Source organism: Theobroma cacao, chromosome 1, assembly GCF_053813885.1.
Source record: "Theobroma cacao isolate CCN51 chromosome 1, ASM5381388v1, whole genome shotgun sequence".
Classification (NCBI taxonomy): Eukaryota; Viridiplantae; Streptophyta; class Magnoliopsida; order Malvales; family Malvaceae; genus Theobroma; species Theobroma cacao.
Window position 1 is genome coordinate 17684330 of NC_142639.1, and position 17456 is coordinate 17701785.

The 17456-nt window shown below is 35.8% G+C and overlaps 2 protein-coding genes across 2 annotated transcripts; one reads left to right on the forward strand and one right to left on the reverse strand.

Moving 5' to 3' along the window:
- The first annotated feature begins 7113 nt into the window (after nucleotides 1–7113).
- NSN1 (GTP-binding family protein) lies at nucleotides 7114–11617 on the forward strand. Its single transcript, XM_007049738.3, has 9 exons — nucleotides 7114–7319; nucleotides 7403–7647; nucleotides 7798–7900; nucleotides 7977–8150; nucleotides 8416–8633; nucleotides 8817–9081; nucleotides 10404–10583; nucleotides 10719–10930; nucleotides 11155–11617. Exons 1-9 carry the CDS (start codon nucleotides 7301–7303, stop codon nucleotides 11497–11499), a joined length of 1761 nt encoding a protein of 586 aa, XP_007049800.3. The 5' UTR covers nucleotides 7114–7300; the 3' UTR covers nucleotides 11500–11617.
- Nucleotides 11618–12225: 608 nt separating this feature from the next.
- On the reverse strand, nucleotides 12226–14468 carry LOC18612807 (uncharacterized). The gene is made up of 3 exons (XM_007049739.3): nucleotides 14132–14468; nucleotides 13505–13659; nucleotides 12226–12547 (listed from the first exon to the last, which is right to left on the reverse strand). The coding sequence occupies exons 1-3, from the start codon at nucleotides 14352–14354 to the stop codon at nucleotides 12314–12316; spliced, it is 612 nt and encodes a 203-aa protein (XP_007049801.3). The 5' UTR covers nucleotides 14355–14468; the 3' UTR covers nucleotides 12226–12313.
- Nucleotides 14469–17456: the final 2988 nt, after the last annotated feature.

Sequence of the window (17456 nt, forward strand, 5' to 3'; positions counted from 1 at the left end):
CATGAGCATATGCGTCCATCCTTCTATAATTCATGGTGATATGTGTGACCGGGCACTTGGTTCCATCATACTTCTCAAAGTCTAGAACTTTGAACTTTGGGGGTATAACCACATCTGGAACCAGACAGAGCTCAATTGCATCCATAGAATAATACATTCCCATTCCTTCTACCATGCGCAGTCTTTCCTCAAAAAGGTCAAATTTTTTATGGGTATCGAGATTATCTTTCGATTCAATGGATCCACATTTGAGCTTCTCTTGTTCCTTTGGATCATCCAGATCAGGTACAGAGATGGGATCTGAAGGACTTGCCCCTCCAATTGGCTTTTGTTGAGCATAAGTCTGTGATGGTCCTATTGGCATCCCAAAAAATGGATATTGACCCATGGATGGCATGGGAATAGACGCATTCCTTGCAGGTGGAGGTGTAAATCCTGGTGGATACACAGGGTTTATATTGGTTTCTGTCTGTTGAACGTCTTCTGGTTTACCAGAACTCCCTGCCGCTTTCTTTCCTTTATTTGTAGATATTAACTCCAAAATTTTTGATAACTGACCCATGATTTCTTCTTGCTTCTTCTCAATCTTATCCATCCTCTCTGAATGCTCGTCCCCCATGATCTTAGAACGGGCTCTTGTACTGTATCTGTGGAGAATTTGTTTTTCTGGAATTTTGTTCTATTAGTTCAAGGAATAAGTTAGAATTTTATGTTGAGTGCATTATTATTTATTACTTTTATTTAAATCATGCATTATGATGCAAATGAAATGTATTTGAATAGGAAAAATATTGGCCATCCAACATTTACCATAAGAAAATCCGCATCCATAAAACTTAAATATCCGATTACATCATTGTCTAAAACCATACATAACTATCAAAAAGAAAAACCGACTTTGTCATATTGGTCCCTAACCATCTTGAGGTGATCGATCAACCGCTCACTCAATTCATCCTTGGGAAGAATCTCTCGCCTGAGTTCTTCGATCTTGTCTGCCATTACTCGAGCTCTAAATGCCACTTCTCTCATCTGTCTCAGTATCCATTGCATCTCAGCTTCTTTCCTTTGAAGGCTTTGTGTGCATGAATCGTTTCTTTCCCTCATTTGGAAATATTCTTGCCTTACTGCTTCGTACTGTGCCTTGTAGCCCTCCATGGCAGTTTCCAACAAGTCGCAGTCATTTTTCAACTCTTAGATGGTTTGTCCTTGTCTTCGTACCTCGTGCTGCAAAGCAGTTGGCACTTTGGAGTTCTTGTATTCTGGCTAACAAAGAAGAATTTGCCACGCTCACTTCCTCAAACTTGCTTTGCCACTCATCCTGCTTTTTCAAAGCCACCCGTACCTTTCTTGCAGTCTCTTTCTTCACTTCTTCTAGCTCATCCTCATGTCTTCGCTTCATATTCATCATCTCCTTTTCAAGTCTTTTTCTCTTCAACTCACTCTCCAGCAGGACGTCTTGAGGTTCTGGATTTATGGGATGTTTTGATGGATTTTTCGGGAGGCGTATGACATTTTTCACCCTTTGGTCGTGCCAAGTATGATATCCTGTGGTGACTTCATCAGTAACCCTTCCCTGATCTACTCGGCAAGTTTTCTTCCAGTCCTGTGCAATTTTCTCAATTCTCTTTAGCGTTTTCGGCTCTCCATATGTAAACTCTAACTGGTCGAGCTGGTGAGTCATGGGCACGAATTGCTCAGATCCGAACTGTCTCCATACCATTATCGGGGCATAGCTGATGGCTCCCCATGGTCCCATCAGTGGTACCCACGGCTTATTCCCACATTTATACATTACTTGCATTCATGGCATCCATGGAGCTCTCCAAGTCACTTCAATGCTCATTAACCTCCGGAGCCTTGCGACCCACTCTTTTTTCCTTTTGCAGTCAGGCCATTCACTTTCGCAGAACTCAAGGATAAGACAACTCGCAGACAGATAAAGCTTTCGAAATTTGCTCTCTTTGCATTCGAAGTGGCTTTTGATCCATATGGTTAGGAGTTGAGCACATCCGATGAATCGTCCCTCACCTTTGCGTCAACAGAAATTCAAGGATTTGAAGGTCTCAGCTAAGATGGAGGGGGCCGGGTTGATGCTCCTTGTCACCTGATTAAAGAAGTCTATGACTGACACCTCCACATGACCTAGAACCTTCGGGAAGACCACTAAGCCGTAAATTGCCATCGCAAAAGCCAAGAGACCTTGTTCATCCTCCATGTGTTTTTTAATATATCCGTTCAAGAAACTCCACGGAAGACATTCTGTGTCTCCTTTCTTCTTCAAATGCTGATCCACTTCTACCGTAGTCATTCCTAACAACTTGGCCAACTTTCGTCGGTGTCCCGTCTTCTGGGCCCTCCAATAGATCTTGTCAGGCTGCATGTGGTCTATCTGGAGTAGAGAGGAGTACTCTTCTATGGTAGGGGTCATGTCCACCTTGTTAAAGACAAAGCAACGATATGAGGGATCCCAAAACTAGACAATGGCTCGGAGCATCTGGTCATCGACAGGTACATATAGGAGCCATGCAATGTGTCCATACTTGTTCTGAAAATTGTCTTGGTGAGCACGTCTCCACTATTTCCAAATTCCTACCATCTCTGTAAAGTCATTCTGCTGAAGGTCCAAGTGAACTCTCTCGAGTAAAATTGGGACATGTCCTTAGGTCAAACAGTCTCCTTTTTCTTGTTGGATCTGCCCCATCTGTAACTCTATCTCATAGTCATTTCTGTATATATTGAGCGGACCTGCCGATGACGATGCCATGGATATAACCGGGATCTCTTAGGTTGAATGTTGTGTAGCCAATATTTCTCCTATATGCAATTACGATGATGCAAATGAACACGTAACATGCGCATGACAAGCAAAATAAACTTAAGTTAGTATGGTAAAAAGAAAGAATGGAATGTTAAAAATAATGAGAGAATAACAAGCAATATCATGGGTATTATTGTCTACTCCACGATACTTTATTATCTCGTGGCATAATTTAAAATAGAGGGAGTGAAAGAAATTCCTTCATGTATACCTACTTATACGGTATATTCTCACGGGTATGGCCCTTTCTAGGGTTAAGCTGCTCTTGGGAATATTATATGCTGAACAGGGTTTATAAACAGAGCTAAGGTTCCCAAATCGTTCCTCACTGTCGTCCACACGGACTAGTAAGGCACCCCGGTCCTCACCCATTACAAGCTTCAAACGGACTAGGTTCGATTTGAGTGGGAGTCTTCACTAGCCCGTGTGGAGGTTATCACCTCACGAGAGCGTAGCTACTAAACTCCCTCCTAAAAAGGACATAACCCTAGTGGAGGGTTTATGCATGAATGCAAAATGTGCTGTGTGTGTGAAGGAAATCATGAGTTCAAAGTAACAATCTCACATCCCTCTATCCTAAATCCCCACAATTATTAAAAGCAATAAAGTAATAAATGCGAAATAAACTAATGTACCAAACAAAATATGCAGAACAAATCATTAACATTAAGGAAACAGTGGATTATTTAAAGCCTTGGATAACCTATTATTATTTAATGGTTCGACTCTCGGAGCGTGGTCCCTAGTGGAGTCGCCAGCTGTCGTAACGTGCGGGTCCGGGAACCCGACCGCTAGACGCGAACGTGAAAAACTCACTAAAAAATTAAACTAGGAGTCACCACCAATCTTTTTTACTAGGTGCAATTGGCCACTTATTGACTTAATTCTAATCGATGAAAACTTAAATTAATTTTAAACCCACCGAAAAGAACCTTAAACTGGTCTACGATTTTTTAGATCTAGGTTCGGGAGTACGGTTACACCCGGGGAAGGATTAGCACCCTCGGGACGCCCGTTCCATGAACGGTATCATTTTTAGATTATCCTATTAGGCTTTAATTTTTAATTTTACTATATTTTCTTAATTATTATTCTTTTATTTTATCTCCTATTTAACCTAAAATGGAATGCAAATGGGTGGCAAGATGGAATGCATAACGTGAGATAAAAATGCCGAACGAATAACCTTTTATCGATGATATTTTCTCGAATCCACCCATCATACTGGTGGGACTCGGGATATTCTCTCACCTAGGGAATTATTCGAGAAACTCGCTTTTGCAAATTCGACGGATAATTCCCGTCATCGGGGTCATCGTACGTTTTCTTTTTAAAACAATATTTCTGTGCATAATGAACCTAATTCAGGCAAAAACCTTTTATTAAAGATGGTTCTCGAGCCCTCCCATCATACTGGTGAGACCTGAGGACGTCTTTTCACCTAAAGAACTTTTCGAGAAATACTCGCCTTCGCAAGATCTCCGGAAGATCCCATCATCGGGGCTTAAACTCAAAAACAGAAATATTTATATACAATGATATGTATGATGCAATACATATATGCTATGCTAATGCAATTATCTATATTTTTTGTTATTATTAATTATTTTTATTTTATTATATATTTTATTATCATATTTTCTATTCTTATTTCTTATTATTATTTTTTTTATACTTTACATTTTTTGTTCTAAGTTCTTATGTTTTCCATTTATAATTAGACAAATTGCTTATAATTCTATGTTATTTTAGTGAACAAAAATTATATATTTTTTATTATACTATTTTTATTTTATATATTTTTATATTTTTATTATTATATTTTTCATAAGCAATCTTTAATTCAAACCTAATGTCTAATATCTTATTATATATATATTTATTACTATTTTTTATTTTTTCATTTTTATTTTTTTACATTTTTTTATAGTTTATGCCATTTAATATTCAATGCTTAATTTTAAATTAGTTGTTTTTTATTATTTTATTATTTTATTATTTTATTTATTCAATGTCATGTATATTGTATTTTCACAAATTAATTATTTATTATATGTTTGAATTATTATTATTTATTTATTATTTATTATTTATTTATTTATTATTATTTATTTATTATTTATTTTTTTTATTATTTTTATCAAGTAATTTTTTTGGTATAGTCAAACTTTTTATTTATTAAGAATTTCGGAACTTTGAAATCGAGACCCTCCCATCATACTGGTGGAGCCTTGATTCGGATTCTGAACCTAAGGAATATCGACCCGGGATTGCGACTCCTCGCGCCCCCGACCAATCATCCCATCATCGGTATTGTTTACTTAACTTATTTAATATTATTGTGTCTTAAAATTCAATTTTTCCAAGGTCAATTCTAATACCTATCTTATTATAATTATTTGACTAGCTCAACTATATATTTTTTTATTTAACATAAAATGTTTCTTCCTTGTTTATTCTCATTCACTAAATATATTTTTACAATCTAATGTATAAACATATTTTATATGCTCCTTACATGGTTTTACCCAAGGATACCTCACCAATGTCTCAATAGTCTCCAATTTTTACTTAACTTAACCTTTATATATATATATATATATATTTTTTTGCCTATCATCTATTTCATTCATTTATATTTTTATATTTTATATTTAGCTCTCTAGATCTATCACTATAAACATATTTTATTTAGCAATCTATTATTTTTTTTTTGCTATGTGCTTTATTTTCCTAAGTTTCAATACCTCTAATAAATATTTTCTTACATTTGAATCCTTTTCTTATGTAAAATTTTTTTATATTTATATATCCCTTTATTTGTATTACTTTTTTAAATCTCAAAAATAAAACCTAAGGATTTTAGAACATTACATTGAAGTACTAATCTTAAATGATTAAACAATAATCCTACAAACAAATAAAATGAACCAACTCAAGCCATAAAAATTTAAGAGAAATGATAAATGTTTTACCTTTCTAAGCTCCTCCAAATCTACAGCCCACTCCAATCAACTTTTAACTCTGCAGCCAGCAATTTTTATTCTTCCAAAATATGCCATTTGGGGTGGGAAATGGGAGGTCTACCCACAGGACGCACTTTAAGAAACCCCACTATTTTTTATCCTTTCTTCACTTTTTCCTTCCCTTTCTCTCTCTAGTGCCCAGCTACTTCTCTTTCTCTCTAGCAATTTCTATATATTTTTTTTTTGCTCTCTCTAGTGGCAGATGATTTGCTTTCTTCCTGCCGTTACCTAGTCGCCGCTCACCCCCTTTCTCTCTAAATCTCAAGCTGCCATTTTATACTCTCTCACCAACCCTTTCTTTTCTCTCTACCCATTTCTTTTTTTTTTTTTTTGCTCTCTCACCCAAGATCTCCCTCTTCCTCACTCACCCAAATCGGCGGCACTAAGAGAAAGCCCCCTGCTCTCTAACCGACCTTCTTATTATTTCCCTCTTTCTTTCTTCTTTTTTTTTTTGTTTGTGGCTTCCCCGTTGCTAGAATTCTGGGAATTCTTTGTTTTTGCAGATTTTTTGATCTCCTCTCCCCGCATGCTACAATGTCCCTTCCCCTTTATACCCGATTCTTGGGCTCTGGAGGGGGCACGCTTCACTACCTTGCCAGACGCGAATTTTTCACGTCTGGTAGGGTGAGCGAGGTGCTTGGCAGGGTGCGTCCGCATCCTGCCAGTCGTACCTCACTCCCCTCTTTTTTCATTTCTTCTTTATTTTAATTTTTATTATATATTTTTTTAATTTATTTTTTGTTTATGATTTACTGTCTACAAATGAAAGATCTTCTAGATCTCCACAGGACAAAAAGGATAATTAAGGAGAAAAAAAGATAAATGGTAAGTCCACTACTCATTGGCACCATGCTGTTGACTATGTTAGTAGAAGAAAAACATAAAAATAATTAAATATTTGATAATAATGAGTTTAACCTAATTAAACTAGATAGATATAATATTAATATTAAAAAGAAAAATATTTTTATGTTTTAACATAAAAATAAAGATAAAGATAAAAATAAAAAAATATTCAACGTAAATTGGAAAAAATTATAAATTATTCATATTATTTAACTGGTAATCCGTTTAAAAGATTTATTATTATTATTTTTAAATTATATCATTTGTAAGGACCTTACTAAAACCCTCACCTTGTAGCGCCTTTGTTTTTTATGTTTTTTATTAATGGTGTACATCTGCTTTTGTTTTCGTAAAATTACTTTAATACCCTTAATCATTAGTAAAACTTTTTTTTATTATAATTTAAAAAAAAAAAAAAACCCAAACGATCTTTAGCTTCAAAAACCCTAAACAAAGTTGCCTTTCTCCCAGAAACCCTAAACCTGCTAAAGGCCGCTGCTTAGACCTTCCAACGGATTTTGGTCTGTTAATCTTCTTCTCCCGAAACCCTAAACCTGCTTTCGCTTTCCAACAAAATTTTGGACCTCAGCGTGAAAACGGGACAAAAATGGTGAAGAAGAGTAAAAGTAAGCAACACCCAATTCTCTTCGTTTCCTATATCCTATTTTCTAAGTCTCTTTTTTAAAATTTTGATTATATGATTTTGCAGAGAGCAAGAGCAAGAGAGTTTCACTGAAGCAAAAGTACAAGGTGATAAGAAAAGTAAAAGAGCACCATAGGAAGAAAGCTAAGGAAGCCAAGAAGTTGGGATTGAACCGTAAGCGGAAGGTTGAGAAAGACCCTGGTATCCCCAATGATTGGCCTTTCAAGGAACAAGAGCTCAAGGCTCTCGAAGCTCGTCGGGCTCGGGCTCTTGAGGAACTGGAGCAAAAAAAAGCAGCCCGCAAAGAGAGGGTATTGTTTCTTTTCTTTTGTTTTCTTTTCTTTTGTTAAAAAAGACAACTTCCCTTGTTGGTTTTCTATTGTTTTGGTTTTTGGGTTGTGTTTTTACCTTATATTCTAGCTCCTTTTTACTATGATGCAATGGACCTTTATAATTTTCAGGCAAAAAAGAGGAAGATGGGTTTACTGGAGGATGATGATAAAGAACAAATTATTGAAGAGGGAAAGGGCACTGATGATTTTACTGGAATTGTGAAAGCCCGGGGTAAGTTGATATTAAGGTGGTGATTGATTCACTGTGGGTGGATGGTTCATATTTTTGGCATTTTTCTTATTTGCAGATAACTCAGATAGAGCTTTCTACAAGGAGTTGGTTAGAGTCATTGAAGCATCAGATGTTGTTCTGGAAGTCCTTGATGCTAGAGATCCTCTTGGTACCCGTTGTGTTGATATGGAAAAGATGGTGATGAAATCAGGCCCTGATAAGCACCTAGTATTGCTTTTAAACAAAATTGGTAATTTCTTTGTCTCAACTGCGAATCTCCCCCTTATTTCTCTGTACAGAGAATACCTTGAGTTTTAATAAGCAATGTCTAAACATCCTAACACCGTCACAAAGTTTTTAACCTCTGAGCAGTTAGCCGAATATTGCCATTTCAATGTATTTGTATGTCCCACAGTAAATCTTAACACATTACTCCTATGTGCTTTTTAGCTTTTACCTTTTTTTTTGTTCTTACATTTTCTGCTTAAGTGTTTTATTGAAAACTTGTATTTCAGATCTTGTTCCTCGAGAAGCTGTTGAAAAGTGGCTCAAATATCTTAGGGAAGAGTTACCAGCAGTTGCCTTTAAGTGCAGCACTCAAGAGCAGAGATCAAACTTAGGGTGGAAATCTTCTACAAAGGCAGCAAAGCCTAGCAATCTTCTGCAAACAAGTGACTGTCTTGGAGCAGAAACTCTTATTAAATTGCTGAAAAATTACTCAAGAAGTCATGAGGTACATTTAGTGGCTGTTTTCTGACCGCAATACAATTTTCTCTGTATGTTGATATTGAGTGGTAATTCTGTCTTCTCTATTTGATGCTTGTATGGTTTATCCACCTGTTTAATTTTGTGTGGAAGTTTAAATCTGTGTTATTTTCATGGAAGTATTGATCTCTTGCATAAATTGTTTTTGCAGATAAAAAAGTCTATAACCGTTGGTGTTATTGGCCTGCCTAATGTTGGCAAGAGTAGCCTAATTAACAGCTTGAAAAGATGCCATGTTGTAAATGTTGGAGCAACTCCAGGGTTGACGAGATCAATGCAAGAAGTTCAATTGGACAAGAATGTAAAATTATTGGACTGTCCTGGTGTTGTTATGCTTCGATCTGGAGGGAATGATGCGTCAATAGCTCTTCGAAACTGCAAAAGAATTGAGAAGTTGGATGATCCAGTTGGTCCAGGTAATTGAACATTTGAATTGTGTGTTTCATCATTAATGTAGCTGGGTGTGAGTAATTTGGGATTAAGCATAGTTTAGTTGAGATAAGCTTAGTTGGAGATTCAGCTTGCTTTATTGCAATGACTCTTGACTAGTTTGGGATTAAGGTGTAGTCTAGGTGGAGAGTCTACTCCATTCTTATCCTTTTATGAGAAGAAATATAATCAAGAATTCCTTCAATATACATCTAAGTAGGGCATATTTTAAAATTTATCTTTTCTAATGCATTCATGTCAAAGAAGATAAAATAATAGTCTTGATGTGTGATAATGAAGAGGAAAGAAAAAGGTAAGCTTCAAATTTTCTCAAAGTACTGACTTTTCTTGAAAAAAGAGAACATAGGAGGAAAAAAAGGGAAATTTATGGTAGCTGCCCAGGTGATTTGTCTGGAATCTATTGAAAATTAAGAAAAGAAAGTTAATTGTCAATGGTGCAAAGTTATGGAACATGACAATACATGGCTAGCCTTAGAAAGCAAAAGTAACACTTATAACAAGGTTAAAGACTTAAAATGCCTGAAATCTTCCTCTCTTCTTTTCAAGTGTAACCCAAAATTCATGTTTCCTGAAAACTTGAACCCAAAATCAACCATTGGTGAGGTCTTATATTCAGCCATTCCTCTAAGTTTTTTCAGCTGCAAGTATATTTAAATTTTAACAAGCTAGACTAACCATTTTTTTTATTGATGATGACCATGATGCCATGATGCATATACCCCACATTTCCACTATTCTTGGGCTCTTCTGACAGATTCTGTCTCTTCTAAGGTTTTTTTTTTTTTTTTTTTTTGTGGTAGCTGCAAAAATAAGTTAAAGGTTACTTTCTGTATCCTATTATTAATGTGATGATTGCATCAACCTGGTCAGTAAACCTCTTTAATTAAAAAGGGCTTTGAAAAAGTGATTATCACTGTAGTTGATTGTGTAATTACAAAGACAAATTCTCAACTATTTTTAATGGATAATGATTTGATGAGTGTGAAGGCATATAATGGAATGGATCCCAAGCCTGGCAAGAAATTGAGCCTGCTGATCAAACAAATGGATTAAAAGGTTGAACCCCTTTGAAATATATGTGCTGACATCAAATTGTCCTACAAGATTAAGATTGACCTGTGAGATATATGTACTGACATGTTAATGGAATTTCAAGTGCATTGTTTGTCTAGGTAGGAATTCTTGAATTAGAAATTATTGGGTCTCAATTATTGGCAATATTTTAACTTGTCTTGCCAAATTCGAGTTAGCAATATTAATTTATAATTCTCCTTTGTGGACAAAACAGTGAAAGAGATTCTCAAGCTTTGTCCGGAAAGACTGTTGGTGACAATATACAAGATCCCAGGCTTTCATTCAGTTGATGAATTCCTTCAGAACGTGGCCACTGTAAGGGGTAAGCTCAAAAAGGGTGGTATTGTGGATGTTGAAGCCGCTGCAAGGATCATTCTGCATGACTGGAATGAAGGTATGCATTGGAAGTTATTTATTCTTATTTTTGCTCTTGAATTTTGCTAGAAAATCTGAAAGAAAACTAATTGCTTAGGAAGAAATAGATTTCAGTACCAAGTTAATACAATGCTATCTATTTGGCAAAATTCAGGTAAAATTCCGTATTACACCATGCCCCCAGTAAGAAATCAAGGAGAGCCTTCAGAGGCAAGGATCGCCACTGAACTTGGAAAAGAGTTTAATGTTGATGAGGTTTACACCGCTGAATCTTCATTCATTGGAAGTCTCAAGTCAGCTGATGATTTCCATTCCATTGAAGTTCCTCCAAGCCACCCCCTCAACTTTGATGAGACCATGCTAAAGGTTTGTGATTGCTCTTTTTAAATTCTATGTAGATCCCCAAGTTGGCTGTTGCACTTGCTTTCCCAATGGATACCAACTCCTATACTGGTGTGGATATGAGTAGTTATAAAGTGGCTGGTGGCCCAATTGTTTTTTAGTTTTTAGTTTTGTATGTTAATAGATGGAATAGCTTGAACTTATGCTGTTATGCCTATATAAATTTGTTGGATTTTGGTGCACCTCAGGATAATGCCCAACCATTGCCAGCAACTCAAGGTGATGAAAGCCGAGAAGATATATCTGATGGTGGTAATGATGAGCCCATGGCTTCTGAAGAAGATGATGCTGAAAAAGCCAAGTCAAAATCTGGTACAAGCAGGCAAAATGAGAAGCTATATGCAGCCGAAGGTATACTTAACACAAAGATGAAAAGAGCAGAGAATAAGAGAAGGAAAAAAGCCAAAAATAAATTGAACTCCGTGGACGATGCTATGGATGATGATGACTATGACTTTGGTGTGGATTATGTGAAGGGGAAGGGTCAAACTACTGGTGGGTTGCCAATGTCAGGCATTGAATTTGATGAGTGATGAGAATTAACCATAACTAAAAAAATGTCATGTGGGCAATTCGTTTCTCCATATTTTGGTGAGAATGCCAGGATAAGAGAAATTTTGTTTAATTATAATTTTTCTTTTAATGCTGTCACTTCTTAGTGGTTAATGCTTCTGCGAGATTCTGTCTGCAATGCCCAACTAGTTTATGGAAGATGCAGAAACCCTTGAAATATCCTCAGTTATGCTTTTAGGTGGTGGGTTAGCTATAGGATGTTGATTGTTGAATAAGGACCATTAGCAACAACCCACATATATCAAAAACCATGCAACTTTATGACTGATTTAGCTGTGATTCATGAATTATGAATTTGGACTTTCAGCGTCAGTTTCAGACACAAGATCAGGTGACCTGGTTGTTGTCCTTTTGACCAAGTTAGTGTTAGATTTAAAAGTTGTGCAAGGCATTTCTCTGGAGAAAACGAGATGGAAAGAACATAGATTTATTCGTAGAAAAAAAAAAGGTGAAATGTGCATGAATAATTTCGAGAATCGACCTCTATTCCCATTCTTTTACTGGCGACATCCAAAACATAAGTGTCAGTTCGTATCTTTTGGGGCAGCTTGTCTGGGGTATATACTCACCGTGTAGTGCTGAGAGTTACAATTATTTCTGAATAAGAATGGAGAAGAAATCGGTTCAATAGGAACAGGTTTAAAAGGGATTATATAGTTGGTGTCGACCAATCAAATACGTCAACAGATTAAAAATCATCCTGGAGGTTCATTTGGTATTATAAATCTGTTGTGTCATATGGAAACTTCGAGATACACACAAATATACTTTGTATCATTCTGCTCTAGTAGTATCAGGATCCGTACTAGCACCCGGGGTGGCCGGATTATAGGAGGACGACTTTCCAGAAATTCTATCCTTGGCCGTTGGGGGTGAAGCTTTAGATGCAGCACCATTGGTAACTGATGTTGCGTTTACAGCAGTAGACTTTGGAATAAGCCCCTGTGCCTCCATTGCCTCGCGTGCTGCTTTCTCTTTGGCTCTTTTGGCCCTTTCCAACACCTCTTCCTGTATGGAAGAATTAAGGGGAGGTTATATCCAATAATATGAATTATCAAATATGTATCTCTGGTGGTACAATGCAGCAAATATCGCAGATGGACCAATTTGAAATCCAGAAAAGAAGTAGATCCTCATAGCCAATTTATTATTGCATTTCTTCACCAAATAATATATCCCTAAGCAACTCTCAGTCACGCTTGACAAGAACTGTTTTAAAAGTAATGGAGCCAGATGATCTGTTAAATTGTTCAAATTATCAATTGGTAGACTTTGCAGAATGTGGACAAGTCTGTTGTAATTAACAACCAATCACAAAATCATTGTGATGAAACTGTGGAGCCAGACCACGGAACTTACCAGAATTTGAATTGGTATGAAACTGTGGTCATGCACTTTACTATGGTTTTAGCTTTTGAGGTTAAGGGAGAGAAGACGTGTGGTGTGTGGAGAGTGCCATGAGATATATTCTATTTGTAATAAAAATGTTAACATAAGAAAGCATTTTAAACAAAGTGTGCAACTGGGAGAAGAATGAAGCTATCTTTACTCAATCTATTTTTGATTTGCAGAAAACAAGGCCTGCAAAGTTGCAGGGCTTACAAGTACAGTTGTCCAAAACATGAGAAAGAGAAAGAAAGCAATTAAATCTTCTTGTTTTAATGCCTTCAAAAGTTACCAACAACTTTTCCAGTAAGGTTCTATTTGTAAGAGATGCAACAATCACTTTTGTTCATTGTAACATGATGCATCACCAGCACACATAATGGTCCAGCAGAATCCGTTCTGTGTATAGACCCAAATTTCAAATTCATAAAACCTTGCCATGTCCCGTTCATGCATTAGCAAGTAAGGTGTTCCACAAGGCTTGAAAAAACCAGCAAAACTGACAATAAATAGGCAAAGGACCTAACATAAATCATGAATTTAACAAGGATTAGCTGCACAACAACAAACTCTAACTACCTGAAAGTCCTGTACTTGTTTTTGTTGCTCGGCCTGCAATCTACCAACTGCACCCAAAAACTCCCCAATTGTGGATTCAATTCGCTCATTAAGTGCTTCAGCTAGAGCCTTTCCCAAGAAAAATGCATCCAACACATTCCTGCTTTCATTATCACCTGCAACAATAAGTATCTCACTCATTTACGCAGAATGAAGAAGGGAAAAAGCAGCTAAAGTGTATAATGGGTTCATAATTTACCCTTTTTCAAGAAATTACTCAATTTATACCTTAACCCACAGGGTTCAGTACTTGAACACAACTGTCATCATGTAAGTACTAGTATTTCCCATACATACTTCTTTTCCAACAGCTATTTATCCACAACATAAAATTTCTGCTTCATTACTAGAATTAAAACAAGATTAATGATAATTCAAAGAATCACAGATACCCATCATTCTGTTAATATTAGCAGCATTTTTTTTCTCAATCAAATCGAAGTTAATGAAACATGACATTCAGAACCAAACCAACAAAAATTCACCCCATGATACTTAATTTTGGAAACCCAAATCACAGCCATAAATTTTAACACAAAAGAATGAAACAAAGGGAATTTAATGCAAGAAAGGAGGAGGGAACTACACCTGAACCAGGAGCACCAGGTCCAGTGCTACTTCTGCAGATAATACTGCTTCTTTGAGGCACTCTGGCCCCGCCAAAGCTAAAACTTGTAAGATTGAGATCTGAGGAACATAGCCGAGGGCCTGGAATCAAAACTGAGTTACATGGATTGATATAAAGCTTCCTTTGAATCTTAATAGAGGGGAAAGTAGAAGTCGGGGTTGAAGCTGAAGCAAGCCCGCTCATGGTTTCTCTCTTGACCTTCTGTTTGTCTGTTCTTTCTCTCTCGGTTCTTCTCAGTTTTCAGTTTTAAGTTGCCATATTTATGTTCATCTTGTCTTTGACATCAAAATCGTGTAGGAAGGGGATAGCCTAGACTTTCTTCCCAGGAAAATGGGTTTGGATCCGAACTCCTTGACCAAATCCGGCTGACTGGGCCGGGCCTTTTTTATTTTCCTTCTTTTATTGTTGATTGAGATGGCGTTCGATGTTTCATCAAGAATCTCGTTATTGAAAAAATAATATTGTAATATTTGATATATATAAATAAAAAAGTATTGATAAAAATTTTAAAATGGAAAGTATTTTATTAAGAATATAGTATTAAAACAAATATAGATTTGGATTAATTCTTCCATAAGTTTAGGGTTAAAACAAATATAACCTTTGCTAGTGGCAAATCTAAGATGTTACGTAAGGGGGTCATCATTTTAATAAAAAAATCATAAATAAACAAGATATAAAATTATGATGCATATATATACAAAAAATACGATGTCCTTCAAATTAATTTCTAATGTTTACAAATTACAATATCATTCTTCTATTCTTCATGTCTTGAAACCTTTTCATAATTGTTTCATTGTCAATAGTTTCGAAAACATTCCTTTCAATATACATCATTAAACAATCATTCAACCAAACATCTCTCATTCGGTTACGGAGTATACTTTTAATGAGATTCATAGCAGAAAATGCTCTTTCAACTATTGCTCTGTTGCCATTGCAATTGGCAAGACTAATGCCAACTTCACCAACATATAAACCAAAGAAAACCCAATATCTTTTTGCTTTTGAACCATATTTTGAGCAAGATCGTCAACTCCTTTTAGCTCATCAAAGCCAACATTACTTCTCATATTTGCAATATAATTATCAAGTTGATCATCAAGTGCCAAGAGACGCACATCATCGAACTCCAACGGATGAAACTTAACAAATTGAATCAATTTTTTTTTTTGTCAAAAGCTAAGAAGGAATAGTGTGGATCAAGATAGGCTATGCATGAAAGCAACTCCATATTAACATTATCAAAGCACTCTTTCAACTGTTGAAGTTGAAAATCAACCATAATGTAAAGTAAATCAACCTTAAATTGGTGAAAATTTGTAGATTTTTTAACTCTACGTCGTGATCTCCCACAATGCACAAAGAAAGCATCCATGTCTGGAATATCAATCTTTTGCTTATCGAAAAAATTACAAATTTCTACGAATGAATCATCCCAACCATTTTTTTTAAATTCTTGTAACCTCTTCTTGGCTACGTTGACTAAACTCATAACATTTGAAAGGTCTTGATCTTTTCTTTGTAATGCCTATGATAAATCATTTGTGATTCCCAACACTTTTTTCATTAAGTGTACTAGGAATGCAAATTCAAATTCATTCATTGCTTCAATGAGTCTACTTGTTTCACCCTTATTATCAAAAAATATCGGCACATTTTTTATAGTCTCAAGTACATCAAGTGTTGGAGAAACAAAGAAATCACACTAAGAATTGAACCATAGTGTGAAACCTAACATGTGTCTCCAGGTCGTTTCAAAGTAACTTCTTGATTCAAACCTCTTCTGGTCACTTATTACTTCGAGAAATTCCTTCAACTATTTTTTCAATTTGTTTCATCCAAAGTAGCTCCTTCCTTCTGCAAAAAGCCCCAACATAATTTGTTAAGGTTGCCAAATGATCAAAGAATGAACTAAGCTTGTCATGCTTTGGTGCAATTGATACAAGTGTCAACTGAGGTTGATGAGCAAAATAGTGAACATAAAAAGCAGATTGATTTTCGACCAATATCAACTCTTAAGACTGTTAACCTTTCCACTCATATTGCTAGCGCCATTGTAACCTTGACCACGAATACGTGAGCTATTCAAACCATGTGTAGCAAAAAGCAAGTCAACGACCTCTTTTAAGATCCGAGAAGTGGTTTCAAGAATATGCACAATGCCAATAATACGCTCAATGATGCACCCATGTTTGTTCACATATCTCAAGCCAACAACCATTTGTTCTTTGACTACGAAATCACGAGCCTCATCAACTAACGAAGAGAAGAAATCATCTCTAATATCTTCAATGACTACTCTTGTAGTCAAAAAAGTAGTAGTGCTGCAAATATCCTTTTGGATTGAAGATGCATTCAATTTGTAATTCTTTGGAGCATTATTCAAAGAAACTCTACTTGTTTATTCACTATGTTTGCAAAGAAATTTTAAAAGTCCAAGAAAATTGCCTCGATTATTTGAAAGCTTCGACTCATCGTGACCACGAAAAGGCAATGAGGACATCTAAAGATACCTAACACATTCAATTGATGCATTCAAACAAACTCGGTAATCAAGTTTTGCTGGAATTGAAATCTGAGCAACCATGATATCGATGTGTTGCTTTTGCTTCATCAAATATTCACGAGCCTTCAAACATTTATTATGACTACTATTATGCATTCTTACATGTATATCCAACTTATTCTTCTTTTTCCAATTTCTAAACCCTTTACCAACAAATAAATCATGCCTACCTTGATGATCACCGTATTCAATATTGAAAAGACAACAATATAAGCAAAAAGCGACATCTTTACTTCACTATATTCCAAACAAGTGCCATATTCCTTGTACCATAGTGGATTAAACTTATGGTTTCTTCCCGAAAAATCAATAAGAGGAAAGTTTGTAAGTTTTGGGTGACAAGGGCCCTTGATTAAATAAGCTCTTCGAATATTCTCTCTCCTTAGCATTATGAGCAATACTAGAAATACAGGGTCATAGATCAAGATCGACCACAACTTGTTCTGAAACACTTTGATTAGGCTCTTCTAGGATAAAGGCGCTTTGGGTAGCTTTTTTTGTAGGAACACTACTAGACCCTTGGTTTTAGTTATGTTGAGATTTGGTTTGAGCACATCTATTTCTCATAACAAACTTATCCATGGCTAATATATTAAAAGAATAAAAATAGCTACAAACAATTAAACAAAGATTAAAACCATAGCATAGATTAAAACTAAAAATATGAAAAAATCATTGAAATTTAAGTCTCAAAATCTAACATTTCTTATTGA

Bases quoted from the DNA above. Each gene is read 5' to 3' on its own strand.
- LOC18612807 (XM_007049739.3), bottom strand. From the start codon at position 14,354: ATGAGCGGGCTTGCTTCAGCTTCAACCCCGACTTCTACTTTCCCCTCT. The intron at 13,660-14,131 runs GTGTAGTTCCCT...TTATTGTTGCAG, and splicing joins ACCTGGTGCTCCTGGTTCAG to GTGATAATGAAAGCAGGAAT. The intron at 12,548-13,504 runs GTAGTTAGAGTT...TCTTCCATACAG, and splicing joins AACAAGTACAGGACTTTCAG to GAAGAGGTGTTGGAAAGGGC.
- NSN1 (XM_007049738.3), top strand. The intron at 7,901-7,976 runs GTAAGTTGATAT...TCTTATTTGCAG, and splicing joins TGGAATTGTGAAAGCCCGGG to ATAACTCAGATAGAGCTTTC. The intron at 9,082-10,403 runs GTAATTGAACAT...TGGACAAAACAG, and splicing joins GGATGATCCAGTTGGTCCAG to TGAAAGAGATTCTCAAGCTT.